We start from the raw sequence: 19,614 nt of genomic DNA on the forward strand, positions 1-19,614 counted from the left end.
AATCTGGCTTTTCTATTATTTAGGCTTATGAATGGTTTGCACCTTGTGGTGAACCCTCTGTATTTGCTCTCCTTAACTCTTGATTGTAGAATTTGACAATGATACGCCCACCTCCTGGAGAGTGTCCTTCACCTGTCTGGATGTTGTGAATTGTTTTTTCTCTACCATAGAGAGGATCCTGCGATCCAACACTGTTGTCTTCTGTGGACGTCCAGGCCTTTTTATGTCTCTGCGCTCACCAGTGCTTTCTTCTTTCTTCAGAATGTACCAAACGGTTGATTTGGCCGCTCCTAATGTTGCTGCTATCTCTCTGAAAGATTTGTTTAGTTTTGAAGGCTTACAATGGCCTGTTTCACTTGCATGGATAGTTCCTTTGAACGCATGATGTAGGTTCACAGTAATAGATTCCAAATGCAAATACCACATTTAGTATCAACTCCAGAACTTTTGCCTGCTTAAGGTGGTGTTCCAGCCGGACTTTTTAATTTTTTTTTTTAAGTCAGCAGCTACACTGTAGCTGCTGACTTAATAAGGACACTTACCTGTCCAGGGAGCCCGCAGTGTCGGCCCCCAAGGCCGATCCGTCCATCGGATTGGATGCAGGCAACGCCATTCTGAGGGAAACCAGTGGTGGAGCCTTCTGGAGTCACGTGGCACTTTCTGAATGGCCCCATTGTCTTCTAGGACACACACAGGTCCCAGAAGGCAGTAGGGGAGCAGCAGGATATGGCACCCTGGGCCACAGCGAAGCTGGGACAGAAGTACACAAGGTACCTCATTTAAGGTAAGAAAGGAAAAAAAATAAAACATGTATTATCCAAAAATGAGTGGTGGAGGGGTGGCCATTCCTTTAAGAACAAGTTGTAAAAGTGGGTGGAACTCCGCTTTAACTGTTGAAGAAATAACGAAGGAGTAGCCCACACCTGGCCATGAAACAGCTTTTGATTCAATTTTCCAATTACTTTTGGTCCCTTGAAAAAGGGGGGTGGCTATTCTTAAGAGCTGTGATTCTTAAACGCTTCTTCTGATTTGGATGTACATACCCTTAAATTAAACTTGAAAGTGTGCACTTTCTGCCCATATCCATTATATAACTATAGCTTGAATATGCTTTGGTAAATACTTGAAAATTTTAAAATTGTGCCTGTGTCCAAATATATATGGACCTAACTGTATATACTGTATATACACAGTATATTTCGTCTGATAACTGTATACCCTTCCCAAGACCTTGTCAAGGGATCAGACATAATATTACATCAGTGCAGCTGCAGAAGGGCAAATTTTTACTTGGTATTGGGCAGATGGGTTCTAGGACCTCTTCCGCTAGACACTACTTACTTTAATCTAGATGTCAATTGCTGCACAGTAAATAAATGTTTTTACATGGCTGTTGGTTGAATAGGAGAAATGGAAGGGGAGGTTGTCTTTCACAACGGCCTCTTGTTGACCGTCCACCACTGCCCTGGTTTACATGCTTTACTGGTGCACAAAAAAATTATTCAGCTTCAGTTCAGCTCCCTTTCTTCCAAGCAGATTCTAAGAAGATCAGCACCTCCAGATAGATGTGACCTCAGTGCAACATATAAAATTGGGAGAAAAGCATAAGGACTTACCGCTGACATTCTCCAGCATGCAGGATCAGTTCCTCATTATCTTTGGCGCTGATGGCCAGCTCATGTTCGGTAGAGTTATACACATCAAGAAGGAGATGGCACTGCCTTGTGCTAAAGAACAGGGAAAATAGTAAAAAGAGCACATTACTCAGGAACTCAATCAAAAGAAATTCGATGTAGATGCTTAAAAGGTATCTATGCTAATTTTTTTAAGGAAACCCATATGGTTGTAGTGCTCTGTGACAAGGAAATGGGGAAGTACACTATAAGGCCAAACGTTTGTGCACATTTGACCATCACAACGATATGAGCTTGTTGTGCATTACATTTCAAAATCATGGCCAATCAATATGGGGTTGTTCCCCCCACCTGCAGCTATGACGGCCTCCACTGTTCTGAGAATGCTTTCCACCAAGTTTTAGTCTGTGTTTGTGGTAATTTTTGTCCATTCAGCCAATAAACCATTTGTGAGATCAGAAACTGAAGTTAAACAAGAAGACCTGGCTCGAATCGGGAATTTTAATTGTGTTGTGTTGAGGTCAAGGCTCTGTGAAGGCCACTTGAGTTTCTTCACTCCCAACTCATCCAACCAAGGAGTTGGTTTTGTACACAAGGGTACAGTCATGCTGAGAAGAGAAAAAGGGCCTTCTCCAAACTGTGGGCACAAGGTGGGAATTGCCCAAGTGTCTAAAAGGTCTTTGTATGCTCTAGTATTACCAGTACCCAGGGAACGCCTGAACTCAACAATTTGAAGGAGGGGGGCTGCACATATAGTGAAGGTTCAGGTGTCCACATACCTTTGGCTATATGGTGTATAGTGCTATTGTTGTATAATGCTATTATTGTACGTTTCATGTAAATTCATGGCAGCAGTAATGTGACAATCAATTCTCTAGGAACTGGTAACATCTATTCCCATTTATCGAGAATTACTCGTCTAAGCGAAAGGCAAGATTGCTGCTACAAAGGTAACAGTTCCTATAATTGAAGGTCATGGGTCAAGTGAATTGTAATTTAACAATACAGCATGTGGGATTTAGCCTTCTGGGTGTGGGATTATGACAGCAGAAAACTCAATTATCCCATAAACAATGTGTTCAACGAAACATAGCACCACATCGTGGAGAAATCACGGCATGCTGCTTAATCCACTACAGCTGCCTATAAGATGTAACCAAAAAAAAATAAAAAATGCTTGTGAAGGCATAAAAAGCAGTTCAGGCATCAACATAATTACAAAGGGATGCAAATCTATGGGGGACAGTTGCCAAGACCAGCCACATTGTCAGATATGTACAGTTTGAGGAGACCATGTGAAGGTTGAACTTTGTCAGTGGATGGACATCATTCGGATGAGTAACCTATTTCCTTTATCTTATGGAGATGCTAGTGTTTAGATAAACCTTTTTTTAGGATAATCATAATAAATATAATGGACAACCAACTCCATACCTGACTAATCTTGTTGAATAACATATTAAAGTAGACCTGTACTTAAAAAGTAAATATCTGCTTACTTATAAGGAACATCTAGAAAGATTAAGGCCAGCCATAGACAGTTCGAACCTTGGCTGGTGGGCAGGCTGAATGTACCAAGCAGCTTCTAGCAATAATCACTGTCATCTCCTGGACGGGAGAGGACGGGATTGGTAATGGAGCAGACAATGATAACGACCACGGCCAAGAGGTCTTTAAAGAGGGGGTCCACCCCCCCCCACAAAAAATGTAAAGCCAGCATCTACAAATACTGCAGCTGCTGAATTTTTATATAAGGACACTTATCTGTCCAGGGAGCCTGCGATGTCGGCACCATAGCCGATCTTTGGATCGGCTGTTGGGTGCAGCCACCACCATTCCTGGTAAGGAAACCCAGCAGTGAAGCCTTTGGGAGACGAATGAGCGGCGGTTCCACTTTTGAGTGGAACTCTGCTTTGAAAACAAGGCTTTTCTGTACCAGTCAAACAGCTGCAGGGGCCCTGGAGTGAGTAACACATGTAAGTAATACACCTTATTCCTCCACCCCTGGACAAAAACAAGCATTTAACCCTTTTGAGTATGGGGGACCCATTTCAAGGGTAGTTTTATTTTTTGTGCCCAGTTTGGCTTTAAAGGGAAAAGGGGGAGGAATCTCACCTTGTAGCAGGGAGTGTGCTGACTCGGGTGAAGAAAACAGAGGGTTCTACATCCACATGCAGTCCAAGGGACAGGTTCCGGTAATAACCTTCAACATGACCAGGACCTCCAGAGTACTTAAAGTTCAAAATCCCTTCCAGAGTCTGCAAAAAAAAGGAAGGAGCATAAAATAAATTAGTAATCGTATGGTAAAACTCGTAAACCTTTACAATTATAAGATTTTTCAATAAACCCATCTCAGATAAATAGGTGGATTCAGGCTCTCTGTGGACTGGGACTACAGGTCTTGTGTAGGTAAAGCATTCCACTGACACCAATGTTAGGGCACAATTCCTTCCACCAACACTAATGACGAGGCATTATGCCTCCCACTGGCCCCAATGATGGGGCACTATTCCTTCTACTGACACTAATGACAAGGCACTATTCCTCCCACTGGCACCAACGACGGGACACTATTACTTCCATTGACACTAGTGATGAGGCACTATTCCATTTACTAACACGAACAACGGGACACTATTTCTCTTACTAATACCAACGATGAGACACTATAATTTCAACTGACACCTATGACAGGGCACTATTCCTATTACTAAAAACAACAATGGGGCACTATTCCTCTCATTAACACCAACGATCGGGCACTAATCCACTTACTAACACCAACGATGGGGCACTATTCCTCCCAGGAACGACAATGGGGAAATATTCTTCTTACTAACACCAACAATGGGGCACTATTCCTCCCATTCACCCCAACAGGGAACTATTCCGTCTACTGACACCAAAGATGAGGCACTATTCTTCCCACTGAAGCCATCAACATGGCACTATCCCTTTTACTGACACCAACGATGGGGCACTATCCCTTCTACTGACATAAAAAATCGGGCATTATTCCTACAACGGGCACCAAGGATGGAGCACTATTCCTCCCACTCACACCAACAGGGCACTATCCCTCCCATTGACACCAATTATGGAGCACTATTTCTGCCATGGACATCAATGGTGGGGCACTATTTCTCCTCCTACTGACCACAAAAAAATGTAAATTAATTTTTTTCCCACTGACCAAGAAGCCTGGGACATTGTTTATTCCTACTGACACTGAGGCATTTTCTACTCCCACTGGCCACAGTTTACCGCCCCCTAAAGTTTGAAGTCTTTAGAAAGTTTGGAGATCCCCGCTATAAAGAATCTTTAATTGCAAAGTGCTGCTTTACACTAAGCAGGTGTGTTTGAGTCAATAATACTTTTTTTATTTGCATTAACATACAATTTTTCTGGACAAACTTTCTGTCCCCCCCTTTTTCTTTTTGTTTTAAAGAAAACAAAGAAGCGTTACAACTACTTTAAGAGAACCATTCAACGCATATACAGAAATCATTTTACCACCCCTTTAAGCTTTATGTTTTCCGAACACGGAGAAAAATTAATTTTGTGAGAATCTCATCTTGCTTAGTTTTGCTCTTCAACCGCACAGAGCCTCCAGAGAATGCCAGCAAACAAGAAAACAACATATGTTGCAAAATTCCAGGTGTCACTTAAAAAGATAAGAGCGTCTACTAAGAATTTGGAACGTTGAACCGTATTTTTTTATGTGGTGTGTCAGTTTTCCTCTAAATTTATGACAAGGGCTTGTCTGAGACATTAATTTTAAAAAGGAAATCTGAAGAGATAAAGAACACTGTGAATGGAAGAACGGTGAAATGGAGCTGGAAGGCAAAAAAAGTCTTCTTTCATTGAGATTTAAAGGGCTTCTCCACTTTGCCTATTGATTCTGCAAGTCTCTTCTTGGACCACTGGAAGGATGAACTGGGCACGGTTCTCATACCTCAGAAGTTCTTAATTCAAATGATTTTTTATTAAACAAGTCATTATACAGAGAATAGTACTTTGATGTAATAATTGTTGTACAATAATGCCACATACACACAGACCGATGGGAGCTTTTCATCGGATTTTTCGACCATGTGTATGCCCATCGGTATTTTTCTGTCGGCATTTCCGACGGTCTTTAGGTTGAGCCTGTTCTTAACTTTTCCGGCGGAAAACCTTTCTATCGGATTTTTCGATCGTGTGTATGCAATTCCGACATGCAAAATTCCGACGCATGCTCGGAAACAATTCAACGCATGCTCGGAAGCATTAAACTTCCCTTTTATAGTGCCAAACGGGTTTGTATGTAGTGGTGTTATTGACCGTCGGAATTTGGTGTGACTGTGTGTAGGCAAGACAGTTTGAGCGAAATTCCATTGGCATAACCATTAGAGCTTTTTCCCAACAAGAATTCCGATCATGTGTACGCGGCACTTACAAAATATAAACAAATTATAATAAAACCTCTGTGAACTCTAGTTGAGTTTCTCTATTCTGATTTCTGATATGCAAGCAATATAGAATCAACTGCATAATAGTACATATAGAGAGCATTATGTCTTATGTTAACCGAAAAATTATAGAACGTAGATTTATGGAACAACTGCATAAATCAGCCATATATTGATGACATTTTAACGTGTCAGCAGTAAAGTGATTAAAGAAAAAGAAAAGGGATGGGGGGGGGGGAGGCTTCACAGTATTATAGATTACAGGACTATAACCGGGGAATATTCAGGGAATTCCATATTGTCCAATTGGAGAGATATCTTGCATTAGAACCGTCCCTGTAAGCCAATATCTTTTCATATTCTGCCACAGTATTGACTTTTGTGATTCGTTCTCTCGCACTGGGGATCTCATTGGTTTTCCATTTACTCATCATTAGGGATCTGGCAGCAAATATATTATGCATTGTTATAGATCTTACCAGTAATGGGTATTCTGACATGTTAATACTCAGGACTGCCTTCTCAATAGAAAGCTTTACAAAGACCTCAGTGACCTTCGCAATCAGCTTAAAAAACTTCTGACCAGAAACCACGAATATGAGGACATGCCCACACCCTATGGACCAGCGTCCCCACCTGTCCGCAGCCCCTCCAAAAAAGATTTGAGTTGGCTTCTGAAAAGTTAGCAACTATGTATGGGGTATAGTGCCATATAGTGTCATAGTTCGAGCACCTAGAGAATGGATGGTTACATTTAGTCACTGAGATCCATTGTTTTTCTGTAAAAAACCTTGCCTAATTCTTTTTCCCACTTAACTAGTGGGTTGGATTTAATGAAGACTGACTTGGAGTTGAGGGAGATACCTTTTACTTTAGGATTAGTGGAATTAAGATGTTTCCAAAGTTGTGTGGGGATTGGGGTATCATTTGTATTCAGTTGTTGATATATGGAGGCTATCTGTAGATGTGTCAGAAATTCTGAGGAAGGTATACAGAATTTATCTTCGATATCCAAGTATGACATCAGTTTGTCATCCATCATATTATCTTTTAACCGCTTACCAACTGGGCACCCCCTTCCTAACCAGACCAATTTTCAGCTTTCGGTGCTCTCACATTTTGAACGACAATTACTCAGTCATACAACACTGTACCCATGTTGTCCTTTTTTTCTCACAAATAGAGCTTTCTTTTGGTGGTATTTAACCACTTCAATACAGGGCACTTAAACACCTTCCTGCCCAGACCAATTTTGAGCTTTCAGCGCTGTCGCACTTTGAATGACAATTGCGCGGTCATGCTACACTCTACCCAAATGAAATTTTTAGAAATAGAGCTTTCTTTCGGTGGTATTTGATCACCTCTACGGTTTTTATTTTTTGCGCTACAAATAAAAAAATACCGAAAATTTTGAAAAAAAAAATGTTTTTTTTTGTTTCAGTTTCAAAACTTTGTAAATAAGCACGTTTTCTCCTTCACTGATGGGGCTACACTGATGGGCACTGATAAGGCGGCACTGATGGGCACCAATAATGTGGCACCAATGAAGTGGCACTGATAGGCGGCACTGATGGGCGACACGGATGGGCGACACGGACGGACACTGATAGGTGGCACAAATTGGCACTGATAGCTGGCATGGATGGGCGGCACGGATGGGCGGCACAGATGGGCGGCACAGATGGGCATGGATAGGCGGCACAGGTGGGCATGGATAGGCGGCACAGGTGGGCACTCATAGGCGGCACAGGTGGGCACTCATAGGCGGCACAGGTGGGCACTCATAGGCGGCACAGGTGGGCACTCATAGGCGGCACAGGTGGGCACTCATAGGCAGCACAGGTGGGCACTCATAGGCGGCATTGGTGTTATACTATAGTAATGGATGCCAATCAGTGCCAAACAATAATGCATGCCAATCAGTGATGCCCATTGTGGGCACTGATTGGCATCCATTATGGGCACTGATTGGCACCCATTGTGCTGACTGGCATCCCTGGTGGTCTAGGGAGGATTACCTTTTCCCTGGTGGTCTGGTGGTGTCCCTGGTGGTCCAGTGTGGGCATCCTCGGGGGGGCTGTGCTGATAATCGATCAGCACAGACCCCCCCTGTCAGAGGAGCAGCCGATCGGCTCTCCTCTACTCGCGTCTGACAGACGCGAGTGAGGGAAAGCCGATCACCGGCTCTTCCCATTTACACTGTGATCAGCCGTGATTGGACACGGCTGATCACGTGGTAAAGACTCTTTACCGAGATCGTAGTTGCCGGGTGTCAGACTGACACCCCGCAACAAGGATCGCCGTGATGCGCGCCCCCGGGGGCGCGCAGTGGCTCATAATCCTGATCACGTCATATGACGTCCGGTCAGGATTATGAAACCACTTTGCCACCATCAATTGCCTATAGGGCGGGCGGCAAGTGGTTAATCACCGCTGGGTTTTTTTTTTTTTTTGCGCTATAAAAGAAAAAAGACTGAAAATTCTGTAAAATAGTGCATTTTTCTGTTTCCGTTATACAAAATTTGCTAATTAGTAATTTTTCTTCAAAAATGTTGGTCAAAATTTATACTGCTACATATCTTTGGTAAAAATAACCCAAACTGGTGTAAATTATTTGATCTTTGTGAAAGTTAGAGTCCACGAGCTATGGTGCCAATCTCTGAAAATTGATCACACCTGAAGTACTGACGACCTATCTCAATTCTTGAGACCCTAACATGCCAGGAAAGTACAAATACCCCTCTAAATGACCCCTTTTGTTTTAAAGTAGACATTCAAGGTATTTAGAAAGGAGCATGGTGAGTTTTTTGAAGTTGTCATTTTTACCCACAATTCTTTTCACAAAATTGTCATATTAGCAGGTTATTTCTCACACACAGTATATGCATACCACAAATTACACCCCAAAACACATTCTGCTATTCCTCCTGAGTATGGGGATACCACACGTGTGAGACTTTTACACAGCGTGGCCACATACAGAGGCCCAAAATGCAGGGAGTGCCATCAGGTGTTCTAGAGCGTAAATTACACATCTAATTTCCTGACTACCTCTTAGCCCTTGTACACACGATCGGAGATTTCGACAACCAAATCCGTCGGAGTAATTCCGACGGATTAATTCCGAAAGAGGTCCGGAAGTGATGTTGCATACACACGGTCGGACTAAGCTGTCGGAAAATCCGATTGTACATAACGTGATGACGTTATTTCATTAGGACGGGACTACGTTCAGGCTAGTAGCCAATAGCTTTGGTCTAGGAATTTGATCTGAGCATGCATGGCACCTTGTCCGTCGGAGTAGGCTACATCACATGATCGGAGTATGTCTGACCGGAGCATTTTGTCGGAAAATTTTACCGGCAAGTTGGAAAAATTGGTCCGTCGGATATTCCGACGGAAACAGTCCGATGCAGACCACACACAGTCGGAATATCCGACAAAACGGTCCGATAGGAAACATTCCGAAAGGAATCTCCGACCGTGTGTACAAGGGCTTACACTTTTGAAGGCCCTGGAGCATCAGGACAATGGAAACACCTCAAAACCATATTTTGGAAAGTAAACACCCCAAAGTATAATCTATGAGGCATAATGAGTCTTTTGAACATGTATTTTTTTCCTACAAATTTTTGGAAAATGTGGAAAAAAAATGAAAACACATTTTTTTTTTAACACAAAGTTGTCCATTTATACAATATTTCTAACACATAGCATGTACATACCAAAAATGACACCCCAAAATAGATTCTCCTACTCTTCCTGAGTACGGCAATACCGCATGTGGGAGACTTCCACAGCCTGGGCACATATAGAGGCCAAGTACAGCTGGGTATGGCTGAGCACGGCTGGGTATCGCTGAGCACGGCTGGGTATGGCTGAACATACCCGGGTACAGCTGGGTATGGATGGCCAAGTATGGCTAAGCATGTCTGAGTATGGCTGGGTATGGCTGAGTGCGACTGGGTATGGCTGGGTGCGGCTGAGTATGGCTGAGTACGGCTGGGGGTGGATGGGATGGCTGAGCATGGATGGATGGATGAGTATTCCTGAGTATGGATGGCTGAGCATGGATGGGTGGATAAGTATGACAGAGGGATAGCTGACCATGGGTGAATGAGTATGAATGGTGGGATGGCTAAGTGTGGATGGCGGGATGGCCGAGCGTGGATGGCGGGATGGCCGAGCGTGGATGGCGGGATGGCCGAGCGTGGATGGCGGGATGGATGAGCGTGGATGGCGGGATGGATGAGCGTGGATGGCGGGATGGCTGAGTATGGATGGGTGGCTGGATTTGTAACTGAGCAGCGCTGTGGGCTGGATGTGTAGTGCCCACAGTGCTGCTGCATCCGATCTCTGCGCTCAAACTGGACGGAAAGGGGAGAGAGCAACCGGATATCACGTCGGTTTGTTTACATGTGATCGCTCCATCATTTGATGGAGCTATCACGTGGTAAACGGCTGCTGTCAGCGGCCATTTACCGTGCTGCGCCGGGTCCGTGATGCGCCAGGGGGGGCGCGATTCGGGGAGGACATCGTGGTACACCCTTCCAGAGTTATCTAATCCCCCTGTAGCCGTCATTCGGCTATGGGTCGATTGTTAAGTGGTTAAAAGATGTATTTCCTTTCTCAGCCAGTGAGTCAGGGATATGTTTGGGATTAATAAATGTAGGGTGTCCAGAAGAATGGGGACATTAATAGAGTGTACATTTGGATGTGTAGTTTCTTTTAAGTATGTCCATGCGTATAATGATGCTTGTAAGGGTGGGGTGGTCTATTAAGATGTTTGTATGCAACAAGTTGTGTGCAATCAGGAGGGACATTGGTGAATAGGGGAACAGCCATGCCTGTTCTAATTGGCACCATGGTTTGGTTGCAGGCTGGTCAAGCCAAACTCTGAGCTGGTCTAGTATCGTCGCTATATAATAATCTTTCAGGACTGGGATGCCCAGCTCACCTACTGACTTACGTTTCCTTTGCATTGATAAAGGGAATCTTGCTCTTTTGCCTGCCCATATGAAATGTGATAGTTGTTTTGATAGTTGTTTTTGCATGGATGTAAAAAACGATGAGGAAAGAGGAATTGGAAGTGCTCTAAAATAGTACGTTAATTTTGGTAGTAGTAGCATCTGGAACTGCCGCTAGGCGGCTGTTCCAGGAGATATAATGCTTCTGGATTACCGTATATACTCGAGTATAAGCCGAGATTTTCAGCCTCTTTTTTGAGGCTGAAAGTGCCCCCCTCGGCTTATACTCGAGTCATCGCCGTCTGACTGCCCGATCAGCGTATCGAGCAGACAGACGGCGGACATTCTACAATTCAAAAGCCGCGCCTCCGCCTCCGCCTGTGATAGGCGGAACACTCAATTTCCCAGCAGTCAGTGTTCCGCCTATCACGGACATCCGCTCATCCTCGTACTACGGATGAGGATGAGAGGATGTCCGTGATAGGCGGAACACAGGCTGCTGGGAAATTGAGTGTTCCGCCTATCACAGGCGGAGGCGGAGGCGCGGCTTTTGAATTGTAGAATGGCCGCCGAGAAGAGCGGCGATCCTGGAAGGACGGAGGCTCGGCTCGGCACGGGACAGAGGAGGCACGGGACGACTGAGGCTCGGGACGACGGCGGCTCGGGACGGAGGCTCGGGACGGAGGCTCGGGACGGAGGCTCGGGACGGAGGCTCGGGACGGAGGCTCGGGACACAGGTAGGCTGGACACACACACACACACACACACACACACAAGGCTGCACAGACACACACACAGGGATGGATGGATGGGCACACACACACAGGGATGGATGGATGGACACACACACACAGGGATGGATGGACACACACACAGGGATGGATGGACGGACACACACACAGGGATGGACGGACACACACACAGGGATGGATGGATGGACACACACACAGGGATGGATGGATGGACACACACACAGGGATGGATGGATGGATGGACACACACACAGGGATGGATGGATGGACACACACACAGGGATGGACGGACACACAGGGATGGACAGCCATGTCTCACCCTCGGCTTATACACGAGTCAATAAGTTTTCCAGTTTTTTGGGGATAAATTGGGGGCCTCGGCTTATATTCGGGTCGGCCTATACTCGAGTATATACGGTATAAAGATTTCCTGATGAAATTCATGGATTAGAGGGAAGTAATTGGCCTTGTACAGATTGGAAATAGGGGAAGTTAACTGGATTCCCAAGTCGGAAATAGAATTTGGAGATCACGGGTATGGAAGGTCCCTTTGGAGGGCTGATTTGCTGGAGTTATCCATTGCTATACCTAGAATAATATATAAGAAGCATTGTCCTTATAGTAAGCTGTCTTACTGAACCAAAGGAGAGTATCATGTGCTGTGGTAAGTCATACAAAGGGGTCAGACAGGGTCAATATGACATCATCAGCAAAAAGTGAAATTTTATGTTGTTTTTTCTGGGAGGGAATACCTTGAATTAAGGGCTGTGTCCTGATAGGGGCTCCATGATCAAGGCAAAAATTAGTGGGGACAATGGGCAACCCTGCCTGGTCCCGTTAGTTATCTGAAAGTTCCTGGAGAACGTGCCCTCCATGTACACAAACGCTGAGGGAGACGAGTACAGTGCTAGAATATACCTCAGAAGTTCTAAGTCTTCTCTAGTGTGTCCAAAAACAGCAGTTTTGGTTGCAGTTTCTGAGTGGAGTTGAGTCCAAATGATTGTGCTATATAAGGTGGGTTACTGCAATATGTGTAGTACGGTGTGCAGTCGTTCATTGGCATCCCAATGCACTGCAGCAGTCTATACACCTCAGTGCAACGCAATAAACATGGCATGTGCTGCGATGTGCTGCATTAAAAAAATGTGCATGTCCATTTTTTCATGTAACAGGGTGAGCTGTCAAAATAAATTGGCTGCCTTAATGCGGTGCACTGTACGGTGTTAATGGGCTTGCAATTTACACCATGCATAAAGTGAAGTAACCCTAAGCCCCCGTACACACGGTCGGAGATTCCGGCAACCAAATCCGTCGGATTAATTCCGACGGATTAATTCCGGAAGAGGTCCAGAAGTCATGTTGCATACACACGGTCGGACTCAGTTGTCGGAAAATCCGAATGTACATAACGGGATGACGTTATTTCGTTACGACTGGACTACGTTCAGGGTAGTAGCCAATATTTTTGGTCTAGGAATTTGATCTGAGCATGCATGGCACTTTGTCCGTCGGAGTAGGCTACACATGATCGGAGTATGTCCGATCGGAGCATTTTGTCGGAAAATTTTACTGGCGAGTTGGAAAAGTTGGTCCGTCGGATATTCAGTCCGATGCAGACCACACACAGTCGGAATATCCGACAAAACGGTCCGATAGGAAACATTCCGTCAGAATCTCCGACCGTGTGTACAAGGGCTAATAGTTTTGTTGCAATGAATAATGAGAGTAACAAAAAAATCTGAAAAGCTTACCTTTCCTGTGGGAAAATGCTTTTCACATGACCAAACAGCTAAGCATTTGATCACATGATTGCTGCTGAACATGAGGATGAACGTTCGACTTGTAATCATGACCTTTGGTTATGAGAGCGGTAGGGATAAGCTTGGGGTGGGTCCAAAACTTGGGTTCAGAGCAAAACCCAAAGGAAGCTGTCACTCCCCTGCATGGTTGCCCAATCAACCACAGCCAAGACCATTCCCCATCCCATGGCTATACTTACACAAAGGTGTCAGGGATGCTTTTAACACCATTGACTAAATTGCCCATAATAGGTCAATACCTTCCCTGGTTTTTACCAGGGATGAGATTGGCTTTGTTTGGAACTTTGGTTCAGACCGTAACTGGAAGAAAGCCATCACCCTGCCCACTAGCCCCATCTTCATCTTCGACCAGGGTATTCAGGGCATTTGCATGTACAGAAGTGGGCAGAGATTTCACAAGCTTCTTCTTCTGAGCCCTTGAACTGCTGGACAGATGCATTCCGCCATCAAAGCTTGTCCTATGCAGAAACAGAATCGTCAAGGTGAGTCAACACTTGGTGCATCCACCATAAGACCTCCGCTTCAATAGCTGTGGGCAGTGATGGGCAAAGCACACTGTTACTCTGCTCCATTGCTGACACTTCAGCCGAGATTTCAGGACTGTTGGCTGGCACTTCTGGATAGTCCCAGGCAAAGGGAGCCCAGCCCAGCTGCTGAGCAGAATCTAGCAGCTGTCTGTAGGCAATCTTCAACTCCCATTCCTGAATGGCCAGAAACTCAATATCTTCCAGTGCCCACAGCACTTCCAAGATGTTCAGCATCTCTTCTCTGTAATCCATGATTTCTTCCAACTGCCATTCCAGATCATTCCCAAAGTCAGGGTCCCTTGACAGCTTCCCGTACAAAAGTCCCAGGCCGCAGTAGCCAAAGCCTGTCTGTCATCCGCTATCCAATGGCATGCTTGGGATACATGCTACTGGAAGGCTCTGTAGCTCTCGTCCAACTAGATCTCTGCCCAGACCAGCCTGCTTAACTCAGCTGTCTGCTCCTTATGTGGTTTTTCAGCACCGGCAATCCATACTGTGACCAAGTACCTTTCCTGGATGGAGGGGAGAATTTTTCCCTGGTGGCGCTGCTCACGTGCTAGCATTTTTTTCCAAGAGTTCCCAGCAGACAGGGTCATACCATCCCAACAGGATCTGCATTGATACTGGTCCTCTGTGATGTATCTGCATTTCTCGCAAAACTCCTTCCCAATTCCTCTTCCATGGCAGCTGCTATCTGCACCTCTCCTCCTCTGCTATCCAGACCTCAGATCCAGGTGAAGGTTTGTTCCAGACTGCAGGAAGCATCCCACCACTTGTCATTAATATAACGGAATGTCCCACACCTTGCTTGAGTGCTTCTGTCAATATACAGCTTCCTCCCGTCTGAACATCAATGTCAGATATTATAGCCGATCGTACAAGACTAGCCGACAATAGCTTGTATGAACATGGAATACTTTTATTGAAACTCAAAAAGAATATATATATATAGCCCATAGGAAGACATTTCCCCCCACCCCCTGATCATTTTACCCTAACAATACAAATTGTAACCAAGAACATAATTAACATGAACTAACTAGCCACTTAAGCCAGCCTAGGTGACTCAATGCCCACCCAGACAATGTTGTGATTAATCAGATATCCACACTTAAGGTCAGACTAGCCTGCATGAAACCCATAGTACAATACACATTGTTACAAGTATAAACATATCCCAACAAGGGTTTGCTATCATAGACAATAGGTGTTCCAATTAACAATTAGCCATGGAATCCACTTCTAAGCAATGCTTTGTTTAATCAGGACTTGCAGACAGCATTCAACAGGCTATGAGGCAAAGCTCATATATTGTACCATTTGAAGTAATCCAAACCACATGAATGGTGTCCATTAGTAGCTTTCCATCATTTTCTCTGTCACCTTGTGCCCCTAATAGACAAAGGGTGACTAACACATAAGAGGGGCATGGGGAGCTGAAGCCAGGGTTTCCCAACCTCTCCAAAGGAAGCTGGTATCCACGTTCCCCCCCACCCAACGTGACTTCAATCACAGGTGTCATAAGCATCCCCACCCCTTTGTGTATAGTTACGGTGTGGGGAATGCCATAGTTGTAGCTGACTGGGTGGCAATATACCCAAGTTTAGGCCTAACCCAAGCTCATCCCTTGCAAGCAGCAGCAGTTCCCCTCCCTGCCTGGTAAAACTTTCTCAGGAGGATAGGAAGTACGGTGAAATCTCACTAATGGAGTTCTGGATTACAGCAAAAACCAGACAGGTTTTCTAAACCTTCCAAAAGCTGAAAAGAAAAGAATCTGGAACATAGACTTTAACAAAGAACTCACTTGGCTAGGGGTGGTCAAAATTTTGTATACATCTGCAGAGCTCCAAAAAAATTAATTACATGGGGAGTTTGCCAGGATGTAAATCTGTCGGATGTTCAGGTCCCACTGGGATCAATTTATTGTTATTTGTTTTGAAATCCCCACTCCCAGACCATGGAGTGTCAGAGAATATGTCATATATCACAGAAAAATCAATGCGGTCACTTGCCTTTGCTCGAGAAAAACAAACTTTACTTTATAGCAGACAGATCATCGCCCGAGATGAATCACATCACAGGAGCAGCGTCTTCCCAGGGCCGCTCTCCGGAGTACAGACCCCCGCATGCTGTCACCCCCCTTGCCCTCACTTCTCTTCATCACACACTGGAAGACTACTGAGCGCAAAACCAGAGCTGAACAGGAAGCTACGGGCTTCTTTAAGCGGATTCAATTTTGATTTTCCCTGGTTCCTCTAAAGAACTAAAGAAGCATGACGTCTCCGCTTCTCTATGCAATGCAGGCAGATCATAGCTGGTTGGAGGGTCCGGCAGGATGGTGTACATATCATCCTAAAAACATCACGGCACCCCATCCCTACTTCACTCAAGTTCCCCCCGACGCAAGCAGCTGATTGACATCACGACAAGTAGAGGCGCAAAAGATCAGAAAATAATATACTCCAGAGGGCTGTCTGTATAAAGTTATATTGGACGATAATATAAATGAGAACTTTTAGTTCTCAAGTCCCGTGAAAGTGTCTTTCGTTCTTTGAGTGGGACTTTGGAATGCAGGCTGCCACCACAGGGAGCTGAAACCAAGTCATCGAATGTATGGAAAATTTTTGAACAAATATGCCAATTTTTCAAATTAAAGTTTGCATAGAAAACCTGCTAGTGTGTGGCCATCTTTAACCTAAAGCTCGCCATTGAGCGATCAAAATTCGCCCATTTCGGAAGGGTCCAGACGCATCTCAGTTAGCATGTGGCCGCCCTTGCTCAACAGTAGACAATCAATTGATGGACGTCTGTTGAATGGGAAAGTTGGAAAATGTTTGTTGATCAACAGATTCATGTATTTTGACAGCAGCGAATCTACCCTGCCTTGGCATGGGAGGATTCCTCCATTCACCGGACAAAAATGGAACATGGGATGTCAATCAGCTAAAGAGAAGAAGAAGGGGGCGCCTCTGGGTGTAGATTTTTAAAAGGCAATTTATTCACAGGTAAAACAAACAGATGATGCACTCACATTTTCCAAGGCATAAAAAAGGCATGTAGAATACAAGGGGGGCGGTTTTTTCATCTGATTCGTCCGTCACATAGGATCCGGTCCGCGGGTGTCATGTTGTCCTCTCCTGGCGTTACCACGAGTTTGTTGTTAAAAAATGCCGGCTTGGTGGACGCAGAGGATGTGTTTCCAAAGCGAGGCTTGGTTAGCGGTGACACGCGGGTCGCGGGGTTGTGACGTCACGGCGGGCGACGAGTTTCCTGAGCGTTCGGGTCGAGGTGGAGAGACGACCGCGCTCTTTCATCAGGCCAATCAGGCTAACCAAGCCTCGCTTTGGAAACACATCCTCTGCGTCCACCAAGCCGGCATTTTTTAACAACAAACTCGTGGGAATGCCAGGAGAGGACAACATGACACCCGCGGACCGGATCCTATGTGACGAACGAATCAGATGAAAAAAACGCCCCCCTTGTATTCTACATGCCTTTTTATGCCTTGGAAAATGTGAGTGCATCATCTGTTTGTTTTACCTGTGAATAAATTGCCTTTTAAAAATCTACACCCAGAGGCGCCCCCTTCTTCTTCTCTTTAGCTGATTGACATCCCATGTTCCATTTTTGACCGGTGAATGGAGGAATCCTCCCATGCCAAGGCAGGGTAGATTCGCTGCTGTCAAAATACATGAATCTGTTGATCAACAAACATTTTCCAACTTTCCCATTCAACAGACGTCCATCAATTGATTGTCTACTGTTGAGCAAGGGCGGCCACATGCTAACTGAGATGCGTCTAGACCCTTCCGAAATGGGCGAATTTTGATCGCTCAATGGCGAGCTTTAGGTTATAGATGGCCACACACTAGCAGGTTTTCTATGCAAACTTTAATTTGAAAAATTGCCATATTTGTTCAAAAATTTTCCATACATTCGATGACTTGACGATTGTCATTTGAAAGTACTCCAAAACATACAAATTAGGAATGAATGTAATTTCCCGAACAAAAAACACATACACTGTTTCATAGATATAAGCAAGTCCTTTCGTTCCAAATTTGTTTAATGAATTTCGACAAATTTGTTAATTAGGAAACATATGATTTAATGAAAAATCGTTTAACAAATTTTTCCGAATATTCGTAAATTCCACAATTCGTAAATTTGAAAAAAGAAAATCTGAAATAATAACCATTAAATTATAGGTATTGTAATTTCCTTTCAAATTTGGTTTTTAGAGAACATAACGAATACAAATTTATCCCAAGTTACGAATTATCCGAAATAACGAATGCCATATCTAAACGAATGGAACATAACAAATTAATAATAATAAATAATAATAACTATTTATTATTATTTATTATTAATTAGTTCCGTTCCATTTGGTTAGATGTGGAATTTGTTATTTTGGATAATTTGTATTTGTTATGTTTTCTAACAGCCAAATTTGAAAGGAAATTCCAATACCTATATTTTAATAGTTATTATTAGTTTGTTATTATTTCGAATTTTCGGATTTTCAAATTTACTAAATTACGAATTCCGATCATAACGAATGACCTGAAAAATGAAGAAAAAAACAAAACAACGAAACGAAAACTAACAAATTTTTCGGCAGTGCGCATGTCTACTGTTACATTTGTTTGTTCGAGAATTTTTTTTCCATCCATCTCCTTTGAATTTTCCCTGCAGTCGAAAATTAATGTTGGTTTAATACCATCAAAGAACAGAAAATCGAACAAATGTCTTTATCAGTTAAGGACCAATCTATAGCAGATATACTGCTACAAGGCAGCCCTCCTGTGCAGAATCACATATACGTGATTCCGCACTTCCACCTAGGGGGCACACTCACGGGCTGCCGGTAGGCCGCTTCTACTATGATTAGTCACCGCAGAAGCCAATCTGCAGGTGCTAGCCAACGATTGTCCTCCGGCACTCGCCAATCGTCAGGCAGAGACACAGAACGAGCCTCTGCCTATGTAAACAAGGCAAGGCTCAGTTCTGACAGTGGGGAAGTGAGCAGAGCAGGGAATAAAATCCAGCACATCCCTTAGTAAAAGCACCACACACAGTTCACAAAAACACTGGCTAGGCACACAGTTAACCCTTTGTTTGCCCCTTGTGTTTAACCCTTTCCCAGCCTGTGTCGTTAGTACAGTGACAGTGCATATTTTTAGCACTGATCACTGTATTAGTGTCACTGGTTCCCACAAAGTGTCAGTTAGTGTCCGATTGGCCGTCACTATAAGTCTCTAAAGGCCACCATTACTAGTAAAAACATGTTTTTTTTAACCACTTGACATCCGCGCTATAGCCGAATGACGGCCACATTGTGGACCTGAATTCCCGGGAGGCCGTCATATGACGGACTCCCCTGTGCAAGCTCCCTGGGTGCACCCTACAGGGTGCGCGCGGAGCGCGCTGTAATCACCGAGTCAATGAGACTCGGGTGAT

General features: G+C 44.4%; 1 protein-coding gene across 1 annotated transcript in view; it reads right to left on the minus strand.

The window, feature by feature from the left end:
• TRAPPC9 (trafficking protein particle complex subunit 9) overlaps positions 1–19,614 on the minus strand; it is a 903,391-nt gene that overhangs the window by 551,766 nt on the left and 332,011 nt on the right. The window contains exons 18-19 of the mRNA XM_077493381.1: positions 3,750–3,892; positions 1,617–1,727 (exon numbers count right to left, since the gene is read on the minus strand). Coding sequence (XP_077349507.1) covers positions 1,617–1,727; positions 3,750–3,892 — 254 coding nt within the window. The remainder of the gene's footprint in view (positions 1–1,616; positions 1,728–3,749; positions 3,893–19,614) is intronic.

The sequence above is a fragment of the Lithobates pipiens genome, unplaced genomic scaffold (assembly GCF_037356315.1).
Source record: "Lithobates pipiens isolate NorthernLeopardFrog02 unplaced genomic scaffold, aLitPip1_a1.2 Scaffold_19, whole genome shotgun sequence".
Lineage (NCBI taxonomy): Eukaryota > Metazoa > Chordata > Amphibia > Anura > Ranidae > Lithobates > Lithobates pipiens.